The sequence below is a fragment of the Suncus etruscus genome, chromosome 5, assembly GCF_024139225.1.
Source record: "Suncus etruscus isolate mSunEtr1 chromosome 5, mSunEtr1.pri.cur, whole genome shotgun sequence".
In the NCBI taxonomy this organism is placed as follows: domain Eukaryota; kingdom Metazoa; phylum Chordata; class Mammalia; order Eulipotyphla; family Soricidae; genus Suncus; species Suncus etruscus.
Genome location: NC_064852.1, coordinates 92138779 through 92154402, shown reverse-complemented (window position 1 = coordinate 92154402; position 15624 = coordinate 92138779). Strand labels below are relative to the sequence as shown.

The 15624-nt window shown below is 40.3% G+C and overlaps 1 protein-coding gene across 1 annotated transcript in view; it reads right to left on the bottom strand.

The window, feature by feature from the left end:
• The window catches only part of CIR1 (corepressor interacting with RBPJ, CIR1), a 37458-nt gene extending 23169 nt beyond the window's left edge, over nt 1-14289 (bottom strand). The window contains exons 1-5 of the mRNA XM_049773446.1: nt 14198-14289; nt 9361-9455; nt 5860-5924; nt 2077-2161; nt 337-385 (exon numbers count right to left, since the gene is read on the bottom strand). Coding sequence (XP_049629403.1) covers nt 337-385; nt 2077-2161; nt 5860-5924; nt 9361-9455; nt 14198-14269 — 366 coding nt within the window. The 5' untranslated portion in view covers nt 14270-14289. The remainder of the gene's footprint in view (nt 1-336; nt 386-2076; nt 2162-5859; nt 5925-9360; nt 9456-14197) is intronic.
• Nucleotides 14290-15624: the final 1335 nt, after the last annotated feature.

Below are 15624 nucleotides of genomic sequence, written 5' to 3'. Positions count from 1 at the left end.
AAACAAAACAAAAAAAAATTCTAATTTCTATCTTTAATCAGTTTATCAAAAGTTTTTCTCCTATCCTTCTCTTTTCTAATATGAAACCATAGACGTCTTTCATAGAACAATATATTTACACCTCATTAAATATTATTATTTAACTTTTATTCAAGGTGGAGGGAAGGTTGGTCCATACCCAGTGGTATGCAGGGCTTATTCTTAGCTCTGCACTCAAGCGTCATTTCTGATGGGCTCAAGAACCACATGGGGTGCCAGGAGTCAAACCAGAGATGGCTATGTGAAAAGCAACCAAAATAAATCTTATTCTTACAGAATAAAATATGTGTCACTTGCCTGAATACCAAAGGGCTGATCTCTGATGTTCATGTCATCTTTGGCATATCTATTAAGTAGAAATGTACAAAGTACAATAAGTACAACAAATTACTAAGTACAATAAATTATTCTAAAAAACAGTTCTGTAGACCTAAGAACATAATAAAATGAATAATTCTGGTAACTATCTAGAATATAATCTATTCAGCAGTTCTAAACACAACTTCATTATTAGGTGTCCAATCTGATGAGTAGTTATTTAAAAAATAAAAAACAGGGCCCGGAGAGATAGCACAGCGGTGTTTGCCTTGCAAGCAGCTGATCCAGGACCTAAGGTGGTTGGTTCGAATCCCGGTGTCCCACATGGTCCCCTGTGCCTGCCAGGAGCTATTTCTGAGCAGACAGCCAGGAGTAATCCCTGAGTACCGCCGGGTGTGGCCCAAAATAAAAAATAAATAAATAAATAAAAATAAAAAACAGAAGTCTGTAGTACAGTATTAGAGCACATGCTTTGCACATGTGATAATTTAGCTTGGATTTTCCAGCACTAGCCCCCATTCCAACTGCTCATCCCTGACCCACCAAAACAACATCAATATAACCAAATCTTAAAGATTATGGACAAAAAAATAAGGTGTATAAGATAAATCATTCAAAAATCTCTTTTTATTTCAGTGAAAAAGTACATAAGATACAGGGTCAGGAGCTAGAGCAATGGTATAGGAATAACATATTTTGCATATAGATGACACATGTTATATCCTGAGAACCCCGTTTGGTCCTGGAGCTATGCCAAGGAGTTAACCCTGAATACTTGCCAAGTATGGCCCCAAAACAAAACAAAACAAAAGAGGATACAGGGTGAGGGAGTTCAAAGGGCCAAAAGCCTATTTTGTACACAGGAACTGGGATCCCTTTAGGTTCCTATGACTCTGGAACACTAACCAGGGGTGATTTTGGGGTACTATCCTGGTGCAGTCCCTGAATACAGTTGTGTGTGATGACCCCTGAAACCAAAACAATAATTAAATAGTAGATATTTTCTCTAAAAAGAAAACCAGGGGCCAGAGAGATAGCACAGTAGTAGGGAGTTTGCCTTGCACACTGCTGACCCAGGACGGACCTGGGTTCAATTTCTGGCATCTCATATGATCCCCTGAGCCTGCCAGGAGCGATTTCTAAGTGCAGAGCCAGGAGTAAACCCTGAGCACCCCCAGGTGTGACCCAAAACAAAACAATAAAAGAAAAGAAAACCAGTTTTTGCCTCTCACGTATGAAGCCCTGGGTTGAAATTTAAAAAGAAAAAATAATAAGAATAAGTTCATCCTAATAATGAGAATGTATGAGGGAAATAGAAAGCCAGTCTAGAGTACAGTCAGGGGTGGGGTGGGGAGGAGGGAGATTTGGGACATTGGTGATGGGAATGTTGCACTGGTGATGGGTGGTGTTCTTTACATGACTGAAACCCAAACACAATCATGTATGTAATCAAGGTGTTTAAATAAAATATTAAAAAAATAAGAATAAGTTCTTTATACACACCTTGGACTCTGACCCTTGACTTTGGCTACCAGAGGGGAGTAGGTAAGGGCCTAGTAAACTGTGAAGGCGAAGTGCAACTTTGGAGAGAGTATTTGGTGATGGGTATTTATGGTGGTATATTTTGAAGAGTTTGAAATTGTATCCCTAATATAGTCTTGTAAAGCAGATGTTAACTTAAATAAAAAAATTTTTTTGTAAAAAATAGCCAGTTCTTACTTTTCTCGAGGGGCTCCTTTCTGCCATTCAAATTTGTATTCAGTTTCCCCTTCTGTTTCTTCTTTCTGAAAACAAAGTCTTTTCAGTTTTTTTTCAGTAAATTATAACTCACTGCAAATAAATTTATACATAGAAAGTGATACTTTACCTCTTTACTTTCTTGATTGTATATCAACATACAGAGGAAAAAAGGGCAGGATTAAGTTAAAAACTTCAACATGAAAATATGCTATCATATTTTATATCAAATATAAACTATTATAATTTAAAATATGTATCAAACTTGATATATTTATATAATATATAAAAGGACAGGCTTAAATTAGAAAGTTCAACATGAAAATATACTGTATAACTTAATTGTAACTTGTAAGATTTTATTGGTCTGGGTTGAAGAAACAGTATGGGAATTACGTGCTTGCCCTGCATGTGGCCAGTCACAGTTGCTCCCCAGCACAGCAAATGGTGCCCCTACTACTCCCAGGAGTGACCCAAGCCAGAACCAAAAAAAGCCCCTTGAAAACTGTTATGTATGGAGCCCTCTCCACCCAAAGAACTGTTTTGAATTTTTTCTTCTTTTACAAGATGAAATTCAAATCACGAAGGATAAATGACAATAATAAATAAGCACTTTTGCATGTTTTTTGGGGGGGAGGGGCGGTCACACCACTGATGTTCAAAAACTATTTCTGGCTCAGCTCAGAGGACCATATGTGATGCTGGGGACAGAACGAAGTCCAGCAGCTTGCATGGCAAGTGCCTTAAATCCTATACTAGCTCTCTGATCCAGAAGAGAATCTTTAATAAGCATGTCAAATTTTTTTTTTTTTTTTGGTTTTTGGGCCACACCCGTTTGACGCTCAGGGGTTACTCCTGGCTATGCGCTCAGAAATCGCCCCTGGCTTGGGGGGACCATATGGGACACCGGGGGATCGAACCGTGGTCCATCCGCTTGCAAGGCAGACACCTTAACCTCTAGCACCACCTTCCTGGCCCCAAGCATGTCAATTTTTAATTTTCATACATTTTTCACAAATAGTTCACTATACTACTTATAAAAGATATAGGCTACAGATATATACATAAAAATACATTTATGTCAATATTGAGATTTTTTTTTCCTTCTCAAAAATATTTTATTACTAGATCTGACAATTCTAGGTATTTAATCTGTTATTAAAGTTTAAGGGGTATAAGGGGACCTTCCTAAGCAGTGTTTAGAGAGCCCAAGGGTCATTTCTGGGACACTTGGCCAAAAGGGTGGGTGGTTCAGTACTCAGGCTGTAATGTAGGAGTGTTTCAACATAGGACTATACTGGGGTACCTGGGGAAAAAATTGTTATTTTTAATCTTTAAAGAACAGCAATTTCAGAAGATGAAAAACTTAACTTAAAAAAATATGTCGGTGGTGGGATTGGCCCTAAAATCCAACTATGAAGAATTTTGTAAATCACAATGGTTTCAATAAAATATTAAGAAAAAAAAAGTGTCATGGGGCCAGAGATAGTGGAACAGGTAAGGCTCTTGCCTTGTATGTGGCCGACCCAGGTTCGATCCCTGGCATCCCATATGGTCCCCTGAGTACCACCAGGACTGATTCTTTATTTTTATTATTTTATTTTTTTAAATAAAGTTTTAATTGAATCACTGTGAGATACGTTACAAAGTTATTCATGACCGAATTTCAGGAGTGATTATTGAGTGCAGAGCCAGGAGTATCCCCTAGTGACTTTTATTCTTTGGTTTTTGGGTCAAACCCCCCTCCACCTAGTGCTCCAGTGCTCAGGGGTTACTCCTGGCTCTGTGCTCAGAAATCGCTCCTGGCCGGCTGCGGGAACATGTGGGATACCGGGAATACTCGGGTCCATCCTGGGTTGGCCGTGTGCAAGGCAAATGTCCTACCACTGTACTATCACTCCGGCCACTACTTTAAAAAAATTTTTTTGGGGGGCTGGAGAGATAGAATGGAGGAGGTAAGGCATTTGCCTTTCATGCAGAAGGTCATCGGTTCGAATCCCGGTGTCGCATATGGTCCCCCGTGCCTGCCAGGAGCAATTTCTGAGCATGGAGCCAGGAGTAACCCCTGAGCACTGCCAGGTGTGACCCAAAAACCACCAAAAAAAATTTTTTTTTTTAATATGCTTTATTTGGGCTGGAGAGATAGCACAGCGGTAGGGCATTTGCCTTGCAAGGAGCTGACCCAGGACCAATGGTGGTTCGAATTGTGGCATCCCAAAAGGTCCCCTCCGCCTGACAGGAGCTATTTCTGAGCATAGAGCCAGGAGTAACCCAAGCACACAGAAACCAAAAAAAAAATAAAAAGCTTTATTTTATTTTATTTTGGTTTTTGAGTCACACCCGGGAATACTCAGGGGTTACTCCTGGTTCTGTGCTCAGAAATCATTTCTGGGGGGTCATAGCGGTGATGCAAGCGGTAGGGCATCTGCTTGCTCGCGCTAACCAAAGACTGACCGAGGTTCGATCATCCAGTGTCCCATATGGTCCCCCAAGCCAGGCTCGATTTCTGAGCACATAACCAGGAGTAACACCTGAGTACCACTGGGTGTGGCTCATAAACAAACAAACAAAAACATTTCTGATCACATGGGATGCCGGGATTCAAACCACTGTCTGTCCTGGATTGGTTGGGTGCAAGGCAAATGCTCTACTGCTGTGCTGTCTCTCCAGCAAAAAGTATGCTTTATTTTAACCAGTGGCATTTTAGGACATCTGGCATAATCAATTATAGCCAAGTCCATGAATACAAATACACCCCCAGGTATGGCACTCAAACAAAACATAAATAAAAGAAAGTCATTGTAGATTTTGCACTCTGTTTTGTTTGTTTTTGTTTTTGGGTCACACCTGGCAGCGTACAGGGGCTACTCCTGGCTCTATCGCTCCTGGCAGGCTCAGGGGATCATATGGGATGCCAGGATTCGAACCACCGTCCTTCCACATGCAAAGCAAACGCCTTACCTCCAGGCTATCTCTCCAGCCCCTGCACTCTGTTTTATAACAATTTTATCCTTTTAAATAAATTGTTAGTTTTAATGTGACTAGTGTCTTATTGAACATATTTATAATGTAAGTATGGAATTACAAATAATGACATTTTGGAATAAGCCAATATACAGATTGGCTTATATTTGATTATTATTTTTATATTATAATGTCTGGTAATGGGAATCTAGATAAGAAAATGTTTCTATGCATTTAAACAGTTGCTAATAAAAAATATATTCAGAGTTGAGTTTTGGTCCTTTGGGACAGAGGCCAAGAAACGGAAATGCTGGGTCATAAGAAAGTTCAATTATGAGTTTTTTAAGCAGTGTCCATATTATTTTCTAAAGTGGTTGAACAAGTTGCCATTCCCACTAGCAATGAATGAGGGTTTCTTTTTCTCATATCCACATCAACTACTGGTTGTTTTTTCTTTTTCTTATTTTATTTATTTATTTTTGGTGCCAGCCTCACTGGTGGGAGGTGCCCCATGGCAACAGAACAGAGCTGTTCTACAGAACTGAGCTTTCCAAGGGAAGGACATTGAGAAAGTGATAGAAGGAAATGGGCACTATGATAGAGGGTGTTATATTGGAACTTTGTTTACAAGAAAACCTATAATTAATATTATTATAAGTTATGGTATTTAAAATACATTTTTTTAAGTTAAAACAAAACAAAAAAATCTCCCAAATCCTGTGTCATAACAGTTCTTAAATTTTAGTTGCAAACACATCAAAGATTAAAAAAAGAAGAAATGAAGGTAAGTACCTTTTTTAGCTCCTGGTGGTGCCTCGTACATGAAGTTAAGGCCATTCTTCACACGTTCATCTCCCATAAGCAATCTAAATAAGGTATAAAAATTTTTTTCTGTAGAAGGTAAAAATAAGAATATCCACCCCTCCTTCTTCCCTTCCCTCAAAACAACCCAAACAAAATTAAGACAAATACAGTCACAAATAGATGACATCTAGATGACATCTGGAATACCTGAACGGAAATACAAATAGTGCCATCTTTCGTGCCATCTTATTAAGTAACTGGTTTGAAGTTCAGAGACTTTTTCATAAGCAGAGAAGCCAACAGAAACAGGAGAAAGAATAGCATTCTTTGGCACACTCACATACTTTTCTTAAACTCTGCAAAGCTATGGAAATAGTGGAGCTTTGAAATCTTATATACCAGCACAAATGTGGAATTAAGTTAAAGAGTGCCAACATTTTTTTCTTAATTGAGAGGGATCAAATGGTTTTGAAAAAATGAATCTCTCTGGAATTTCTTTAGGAAGTCAAACTCAATTAATGCTCGAAAAAGTCAAAGTCAATGAGAAAACCTCGCTAACATGTTAATGTTTAAGTAAGGTCAATGAAGAAAGAAGAGTTGAAAACAGTCTACAGTAGGTTAACTATCATAATAAAGTCATGGCTTCTACACCTCAAAAAATTGTGACACTTGGGGCTGGAGAGATAGCATGGAGGTAAGGCATTTGCTTTTCATGCAAGAAGTCATTGGTTCGAATACCAGCATCCCATGTGGTCCCCTGAGCCTGCCAGGAGCGATTTCTGAGCGTGGAGCCAGGAGTAACCCCTGAGTGCTGCTGGGTGTGACCCAAAAACCAAAAAAACAAAGTATATATATTGTAACACTTGGAGTTTCCTGTTTGGATTCCATTAAGAGATATGATGTTCATCTTTGTTAAAAGCTCTGCAACAAATTTAGTAAACTGGGTTGAATTAAAGTTTTAATTTTGAAGATCAAAATTAAGTACTACTGGGGCTGGAGATGTAGTGCATGCCGCAAGGTGTCTGCCTTGTGTGCACTAGCCTAGGATGACCATGGTGATTTCTGAGAGCATAGCCAGGAGTAACCCCTGAGTGTCACCGGTGTTGCCGAAAAACAAAAACAAAAACAAAATGTTAAGTACTGATTATAAAGAAGAAGGCAAAAAAGGAAAGAGAACTTCCTCATACATGGAAAAGGTCATCATAAAGAATATACTACATGATCACAATTCTTTTCGTATTTCCACAGGAATTTATAAAGAAGGCATGTAAAAGGATGAAGGAATCTATATTAAATAAGGCATAAACTGACAACATGCTACAGCATAATAATCTTTAAGAACATTACACTAAGTGCCAGTCATAAAGACCACATATTGTATGATTCCATTAGATGACAAATGCAGAACAGGTAAATCTATAGAGACTAGAAGTAAATGAGTAATTCCTTCAGGTTCAAAGGTATAAGAGGGAATGAGAAGTGCTATTAAGGAATACAGTATTTCTTTTTTGAATGAGAAAAATGATTGAATTACATTATGCAATGGCTTTATATTATCTGTATAGTTTATTGATTGCCACTGATCAAGAGATGGGCAGTTAAAATGGACTTCTGCTAAAAATTCGAATGAAAGCAACCATCTGTTTAACGCTAGGACTTGGCCAAGCAGACAGTATATTAGGCAAGTACAGTTTTGTTCCGCCAAGAGGCCAAGTCTGAAAATCTAACCAGCAGTCTGATAGCACACAGCTAAAGCAGTGTGAGGAAGGAACTAAAATAGACCCAGCTGAGACTCCTCAGAATCTATGCCCCTGGAGTCTCAAAAGCCTACTTATAATCTGAGGCAGTGCTGAGAGAGATAACATTCTGTAATCTCCAGGCCCCATCTCTTCCTGATGTAGCTAGCCATTTTCTAGAGCCCAGGGGCCAGAGTGGTAGAACAGCAGGTAGGGATTTGCCTTGCACATGGCTAACCTGTGTTCAATCCCTGGTACCCTGAGCACCACCAGAAGTCAGTTGTGAGTGCAAAGCCAGGTATTATCCCATAGCAACATTGGTGTGGTCCCAAAACCAAAACTAACCAACCAAAAAAAATTTTTTTAGACTTCAAAAAAGCCATATTCTTCTGCTGAACCTTGTCTTCAAAGTCTATAGCCTTCCCATTTTATGACAGTTGAATTATATCCTTAGATTATGGTATTTTGGATTCCAATAAGTCATATTGTAATTATATGTTGACTGGCTTGAGTCACAAGTAAAATCTTTCTACCCAGGTGGGATGGAGATGGGAGTTAGCTTGTTAAGATCTAAATTGCATATTATGTACCATAATTTTGTAAATATATTTAAAACCAACTTTTTAAACAGGTTTAAAATTCTTAACTACTGTGGTCCATGAACTAGTACCAGTCTGAGGTGTAGAAAGATTACAAGCTATTAGTTACTGTCTTGGTTATAACTGGTGATCATGAACTAATATGCAGGACAGATGCTAGTCAGTAGTTATAAAAAGGTGGAAGAATGCTGGTTTCAATGATATTAGCATGTTTTTGGGCCACACATGGTAGTACTCAGGGCTTACTCTTGGCTCTGTGCTCACTCCTGGCAAGTGTTCCGGGAACCATGAGATGCTGGGAATCGAACCTGGTCCAGTCATGTGGAAGGCAAACCTTACCTGCTGTATTACTGTTCCAGCCCTCAAGAGCACATTTTTTCCCCAGATTCGTAATTTATTGTACAAATTATCATATGATGAGTTATTAGCTTCTTTAGGCAGGGAAACTGAACAGATGAGGTACAGTTTATTTAGAATCCATTTTATGTTGTCTTCACAGGTTTTTTAAGACTCTAACTTAAAGTACAAGACCAAAAAAGCGATTCCTCCATATGTGGCCAGCACACAATTCATTCTATCTGTCATAGTATAAGATCTGAAGCATTTTTTAATACCAGTGAACTGGAATTAGGCATCAGCCTCTGGACCTGCCCTGTTTGCAACACAGCCAAGCTACAGAGCCCCCGCAGTTTCGTCCTTCAAAGCTCCAAGTGCACACTTTTACTGCTGTTCCAGTTTTGCTTAATTTGCAACATGCTCAACTACTATCACTGACTACAAATCACACCGATTTGCACTTTATATGAATTATAGGAAAGGCTGGAAAAAAGAGGATTTTTTTGGGTATGAGAGTAAACAGATTCTTCAGAAAAAAAAAATGATTCTATCATTGGGGCATTTATTTATTTATTTATTTATTTATTTATTTATTTATTTATTTATTTTGCTTAGGGGCCAGAGAGATAGCACCAGGATTAAGGGGCTTGCCTGGCAGGCCCAGCTTTGATCACTAGCACTGTACGTGGTCCATCATGCACTACTAGGGAGAGCCCCTGGGCACTGCTGGGGATTACTCAAAAAAGTTCATGGAAGGGAAACTAATTTAATTAGGAAAGGAATCACTTTCACATGACTACCAATACCAGAAGAGTGTGATTTCTTACCTATTGTCATATGATTCTTGTTCTTTAAGATACTGCTGCATTAATTCTTCTTGTTTCTTCTTGTCATATGATATTTTCTGTTCTGCCATCCATACCTAAATCAATGAAGCAAAAAATTTAAATAGGAAGTTTGTCTCTTTTTTTTAAACAACATACATTTTTGATTATAATAATGGCATCACAAAATAATAGTTGGGAAATTAATTTGTGCTTTAATAGAAATGGGTTCAAGATTATCAACCTTTTAGGTAAAAACAGCAAAGCTGAGAAACCCTCTGGGCCCTTGTAGTATAAGAGCTTCTCATACTGAATCCCAGCATGATTTCAAGAAGAGATGATCATCCCTCTCTCTGCAAGGAATTTGTTTGGTTCAGAGCATCTGAGCACAGGGCACAATCACCAAGGTTAAACAATGCTCACAGAGGCCACTGGGTGTCACTTGACATCACAAGAGAGAAGAATTGAAGAGTTGGGGAAGGAAAAGGCAAAGTAAATAAAAGTCAGTTGGAGAATAAAAGGATGAAGTAAAAGGAATTGGCAATAAGACAATGGGACCACGTTATAGTATAAAGAGTATGGCACTTGCTTTGCAAGCAGCCACCTTGGATTTGTACCCCACATGATCTTTCGAGTCTGCTAGGATTGATTTCTGGATATAGAGCCAGGAGTACACATCCTGAGTATCACTGGGTGTGGCCCCCAAAACAAAAAATAAAAGGACAAAGGTATATAAAAAAGCTCAGTGGCACCAACACTGACAAAGCAAGTTTTCATTGTGTGTGTGTTTTTTCCCTCCAGTTTTTGGGCCACACCTGGCGGCACTCAGGGGTTACTTCTGGCTCTGCACTCAGAAATGGCTACTGGCAGGCTCGGGGAACATATGGGATGCCAGGAACAAAACCCAGTTCAATCCTGAGTTGGCCTAGTGCAAGGCAAACGCCCTGCCACTGTGCTATCACTCAGGCCCCATGTTTTAATTTTAAGTTATTTCCCAAACTAAGTAATTACTATAGCAATTACAGTAGGTATAGAACCAGGAGTGACCTCTGAACACTGCTGAATATAGCCTCAAACAAACAAAAATTAAGTATCTATAGTCAATACTTTCTTGTATCCAAAAGATTAAAAGAACATATGCAGGAAAGAATGTAAACTTCTATATAAAACTACAGGTGCCTTTTTTTCTCATTTGTAATGATCACATACTAACACACAGATTAATTATGTACATAAACAATACATCAAATATGTATAAAATAAAATTCCCCATCTTGGTGATCTTTTCCAGATCAGCAAACAAAAAGCTTTCTTTTTTGCAGAGGGAGAGTGTTGGGTATCATTCTATTGTAGCACCATATGCTACTGAACTAACTAATCTACTCTACTACTGATGCACATTTATGAAATTTCTATCTTTTGCCACTACAAACTGCTGCAACAAATAAGGAAAACAAATACAAATTGTGCAGGGTTTTGAAGAGGACAAAAACTTTGCTAGGAAAAAAACAAAACAAAACATTACTGGCAGAGGGAAATAGGCAAGGCCCAAAGGTCTAGAACAGAATGAGAATGAGTAGTTCAATAATTATTGTAGTGTAGTAAAATCTGAGGTTTGAGAACAATGATGGGGAAAATCAATTAGAATCAGTTTACTTGTACACAACTCTGTAGTACCTTTAGGCACACAAAAAAGCAGGTTGTACTTTTAAAAACCCATGCAAACATTTTAAATATTCATCAAAAGAAGAGAATATAAATAATGTTCCATATTCACCAAAGGAAATAGAAATACCAAGGAATGAAGTACTATAACACGAATGACCTTGAAACCTTGCTGAGCAATACAAGAACACATGTTGCATGATTCCATTTATATAAAATATCCAGAATAGGCAAAGCCACAGAAGTAGAAAGCAAATTAGTGAGTGCCTGAAAGAGGGGTGAGGTGGATTAAGAACAAATGTGGAGTTACTACTAACAGATACAAATTTTTTGGGGTGGAGATGAGTTTTATAACATCACGGCAATAGGTTTGCTATTCAAGCTTGTATTCTCCCTTGAACAAGTGTCTCGCTTGTCTTTTTCTTTGCTTGACTATTTTCCACACTTGATAAGTCTGTGCTCTCTCTTCAACACATACTTCTAACCTTCTTTCACATTACATCATTCTTTTTTTTTTTGGTTTTTTGGGCCACACCCGTTTGATGCTCAGGGGTTATTCCTGGATAAGTGCTCAGAAATTGCCCCTGGCTTGGGGAGACCATATGGGACGCCGAGGGATCGAACTGCGGTCCTTCCTTGGCTAGTGCTTGCAAGGCAGACACCTTACCTCTAGTGCCACCTCGCCGGCCCCTCCCCTTACATCATTCTTATAAATAAGTCTCAATAAAACTATTTTGCAAATAAATTTAATTTATAAATTTATTAATTTATAAATTTAATAAATTGTGGTGATAGCTGTACAAATCTAGAAGTTTTACTAAAAGCAATTAACTGCATCCTTGATGTCTTGATTATATCTCAATAAATTAAAAAAAGTTTCTGGTGACTACAGAGAGAAGAAATTGAGAGGTGTCAAGACAAGAGTTAGAACAATCAGTCAGTAATAGTTGAGTTTAAAGATGATGAAAATCTAACTATAATCAAAGACCAGGTAGTAATGAAAAAGAGCAAAGATGGATTAAGGGCTACTTGGGAGGAAAGAACAACACAATTTACTAGCTGTTTAGATAAGAAGTGTGTGGAAAAGAGATGGATCTTAGAAGTTCTTACTTGTGATTTCATTGAAAAACTGTATAACTCCTTTCTACTCAACTGAGACAAACTAAAAACAGCAGAACAGACTACTAGTCATTTCAGATATGTAGCATTTTAAGACTTCATAGGACATCAAACTTAAACTGTTTAGATCTGGGATCTGCTAGAAAGGCCTAGAGCTGGGAATTGGATGTGGAAAGGGACTGTTATGAGCAAAAGGGAAGTAATGAATTAAAACCAGGATTGATTGCTCTGGGAAATACAGAAAAGAAGCAAGATTCGAAGGAAACTCCAGATAAACACAGCTTTAAGAAGTGGGCTAAAAATAAGGAAGTATACGTGGAGGTTGCAGCAGACACTTTACCCAGCCTCTCAGAAGGCCCTCTTTGAGGTGGGCACTATTGCTTGAAGTGCTTTGCTTCCAATCTCTTATCAATAACCATAAGAATTTCACACTAACACTGATCGCTCTCTTTTGAGGTGATTGAGTGGCTGGTTTGGGCCACACTGTGTGCTTAGGCTCTGCACCAGGAATTACTCCTGGCAAGTTTGGGTGATCATATGCTGTACTGTCAATACTGATCACTCTTAACAAGTTAGGAGGCTAAGGATATGGGAATCGAAAACATTTTTGTGAATGCCTTAAGAACAAAAAGTTATTCTTATAACCAGAATTCAGATCGGATCCCAAAGTCAGACTCTTTCTACTCTGCCTTTTCCCTGCTCTAAAACTTCCAGTTCTCCCCCTCAACCCATCCTCAACACACCGTAATGGACCTACTAGCTCTCATTGTTTATTGTAAAAAGGTCAGACTTTGAGGAGCTCATCACACAAACGTTACTATATCACTAAATGCGATGAAAAGGAGAAGGCAGCGGGTGCACATTAAGTTTCTCTTTCCCACTGATATTTAAATTACTTGGTAGTCTGCTTTGTTCAGAAGAGTGGCACTTTGAAGCGGAGATTCTGGAACCCAAAATGAGAAAAAAAACAAAACAAAAACCCAGAATCTGTTCCGGGGCTTCCTCTTAAGTGGGGGCCGGGAAGGAACCGGTTCAGCGCCCGGCATCCCATATGGTCCCTCAGTCTGGCCAGGGGCTGTTTTTGAGCGCAGAGCCAGGAGTAATTCCTGAGCATCGCCAGGTGTGGCCCAAAAATCCAATCAATAAGTCAATCAATAGTTTTTTTTTTTAAGTCAGTCTTCTTTTTTTGGGGTGGGGGGGTTCGGGCCACACCCGTTTGATGCTCAGGGGTTACTCCTGGCTAAGCACTCAGAAATTGCCCCTGGCTTGGGGGGGACCATATGGGACGCCGGGGGATCGAACTGCGGTCCTTCCTTGGCTAGTGCTTGCAAGGCAGACACCTTACCTCTAGCGCCACCTCGACGGCCCCAGATTTTTTCTTCTTAAATTAAAAACACAACCACCGAAAGTTTTAGGTAGCATAGCTGCAACAGCAATTAATCTACATACAGTATTGCTATACAATGTCACTGCACCCACTACTTCCACCAAAGTGCCTATGACCCTTCCTCAATCAACTGTCCTAAGGTCACTTCTGGTTTGATTTTCCAGTCGCATCTGACACAAGTGTAAGGGTGGCTAATAAATCAATCAATAAAGTGTTTTTTTAATCTACATTGGCTTCTTTTTTTCTTTCTTCTTAAATCAAAACCACAACCACCGAAAGTTTAGGTAGCACAGCTGCAACAGTCATTTAAATCTACATACAGGATTGTGATACAACGTCACTGCACCCACTACTAACACCAAAGTGCCCAGGACCCTCTCTCAATCAACTGCCCTAAGGTCACTTCTGGTGTGATTTTCTGGTCGCATTTGACACAAGTGGAAAGGTGGGCCGACGCGGCCCGCCCACCTCCGGGACGCTGCCACCTAAAGGCGCATTTCCAGGGGCAAGGCTCAGCGGGGAAGAGGCGGCAAGCAAACGGGCTGTGGCTGGGGAAGGGGCATCTACCTCCGCGATGCCCATCGCTCCCAGCCAAGAGCCTCTGGGCGATGACCCAGGCAGGAGCAGCGCGGAGCCAGCCCCCTCCCGAACCGACGCCCCTTTACTCACTTTCTTAATATTGGATTTGGAGGCGGGATGGAAGTCCTTCTTGCACATGAAATTGGCGAACGACTTGCCCATCTTGGATCCTGAGCGGCGGCGGAAAACAGCTCTACAGATGGAGGTTGCAGAGAACCAGCCACAAACTCTGCCGCCCGGCCGGAAGTGCGCCGCCGGCGGGTCAAATGTTTATCGTCCGGGTCAAAGGTTACGACTTCCGGTCTGTTTCCCCTCCCCCGCCCGGGCCTGCTTTCTCCTTTCTCCTTTCTCGTAGAGTACCTGGGCGCCAAGGTGAGGGGCGTGGCCGAGGGAGGGGCGTCTTAGTTGAGTAGGGCTCGAGGTTCTCCTTGTTGGGGTCTGGCGGGCACTTGCTGGGACTAAGAGTATCGGTCTTGCTGCGCCTGGAGCGCCGCCGTCTGCTATCGTGGCCTCTACTCCCAGTGCCTTCTCGATTTAGGTAAACAGAAGTGACTGCACATCTGTGTGTTGGAAAATAGTTGGAAAATAAGGAGTGAGCGTGAAACCAAAGTGCCCGGGGAAGCCTGTAAATTGGTCAAGTCCTCCCAAGTTACGGGGATTCTGTTTTGTTTCCCCCACCACCACCAAGTATGTTTGTTGCATGTTCCTTCAAAGTAGGCCGAGGCCCTCGCGACTGGCTCTCCTATTAAATGTGTTCGATTTCCCGCTTCGATTTAGCCCTCGTTGGAAACAGTGCAGGTCACTAATGCAGCTTAATGTTAGCTCTATAGGGGGACCCACCCATATGCTTCGGTATGCCTAAGACCCCCGTGTTTAAGCTCCTTTCTAAAAACACTTCGCGTAAGCTCCTTTAATAAGAAAGAAAGAAGAGAGAAAGAAGAAAGAAAAGAAAAGAAAAAAAACTTCGTTTCTTCTTTTACCCAGGTTTTTCCCAGTGACTGACATAAAAACCAATCTGAAACACCAAGTCTGTAGAATCATTGGGAGCTGTGAGCATATCTGTAGAGGGTCACAGGCAGCTTTGTTACCGAATGTTTCTGCAAGAGACCTTGGGAATGTAACTCGCAAACCCTCAGTATTTTTAATTTATGTGTATTTTACTCGAGCTCAAAAGAATTCTCTTATTTTTATTTGAAGATATACTGAGTATATAAATACTGGGACTTTTCCATAAGATAAATTCTAGCAATGAGAATACAAACATTATTAAGATCTCCAGTGCTCAAGGATCTCATTATCCTGTGAAGAACTCAGAAGAGTGTGCAAATAAAGTAGAATATGGTCTATACTACAGTAATACTATATTTGTACAGGGGTTCTCGAGTGTAGCAATAGTGAAAGGAGATACAAGGGGCCCGGAGAGATAGCACAGCGGCGTTTGCCTTGCAAGCAGCCGATCCAGGACCAAAGGTGGTTGGTTCGAATCCCGGTGTCCCATATGGTCCCCCGTGCCTGCC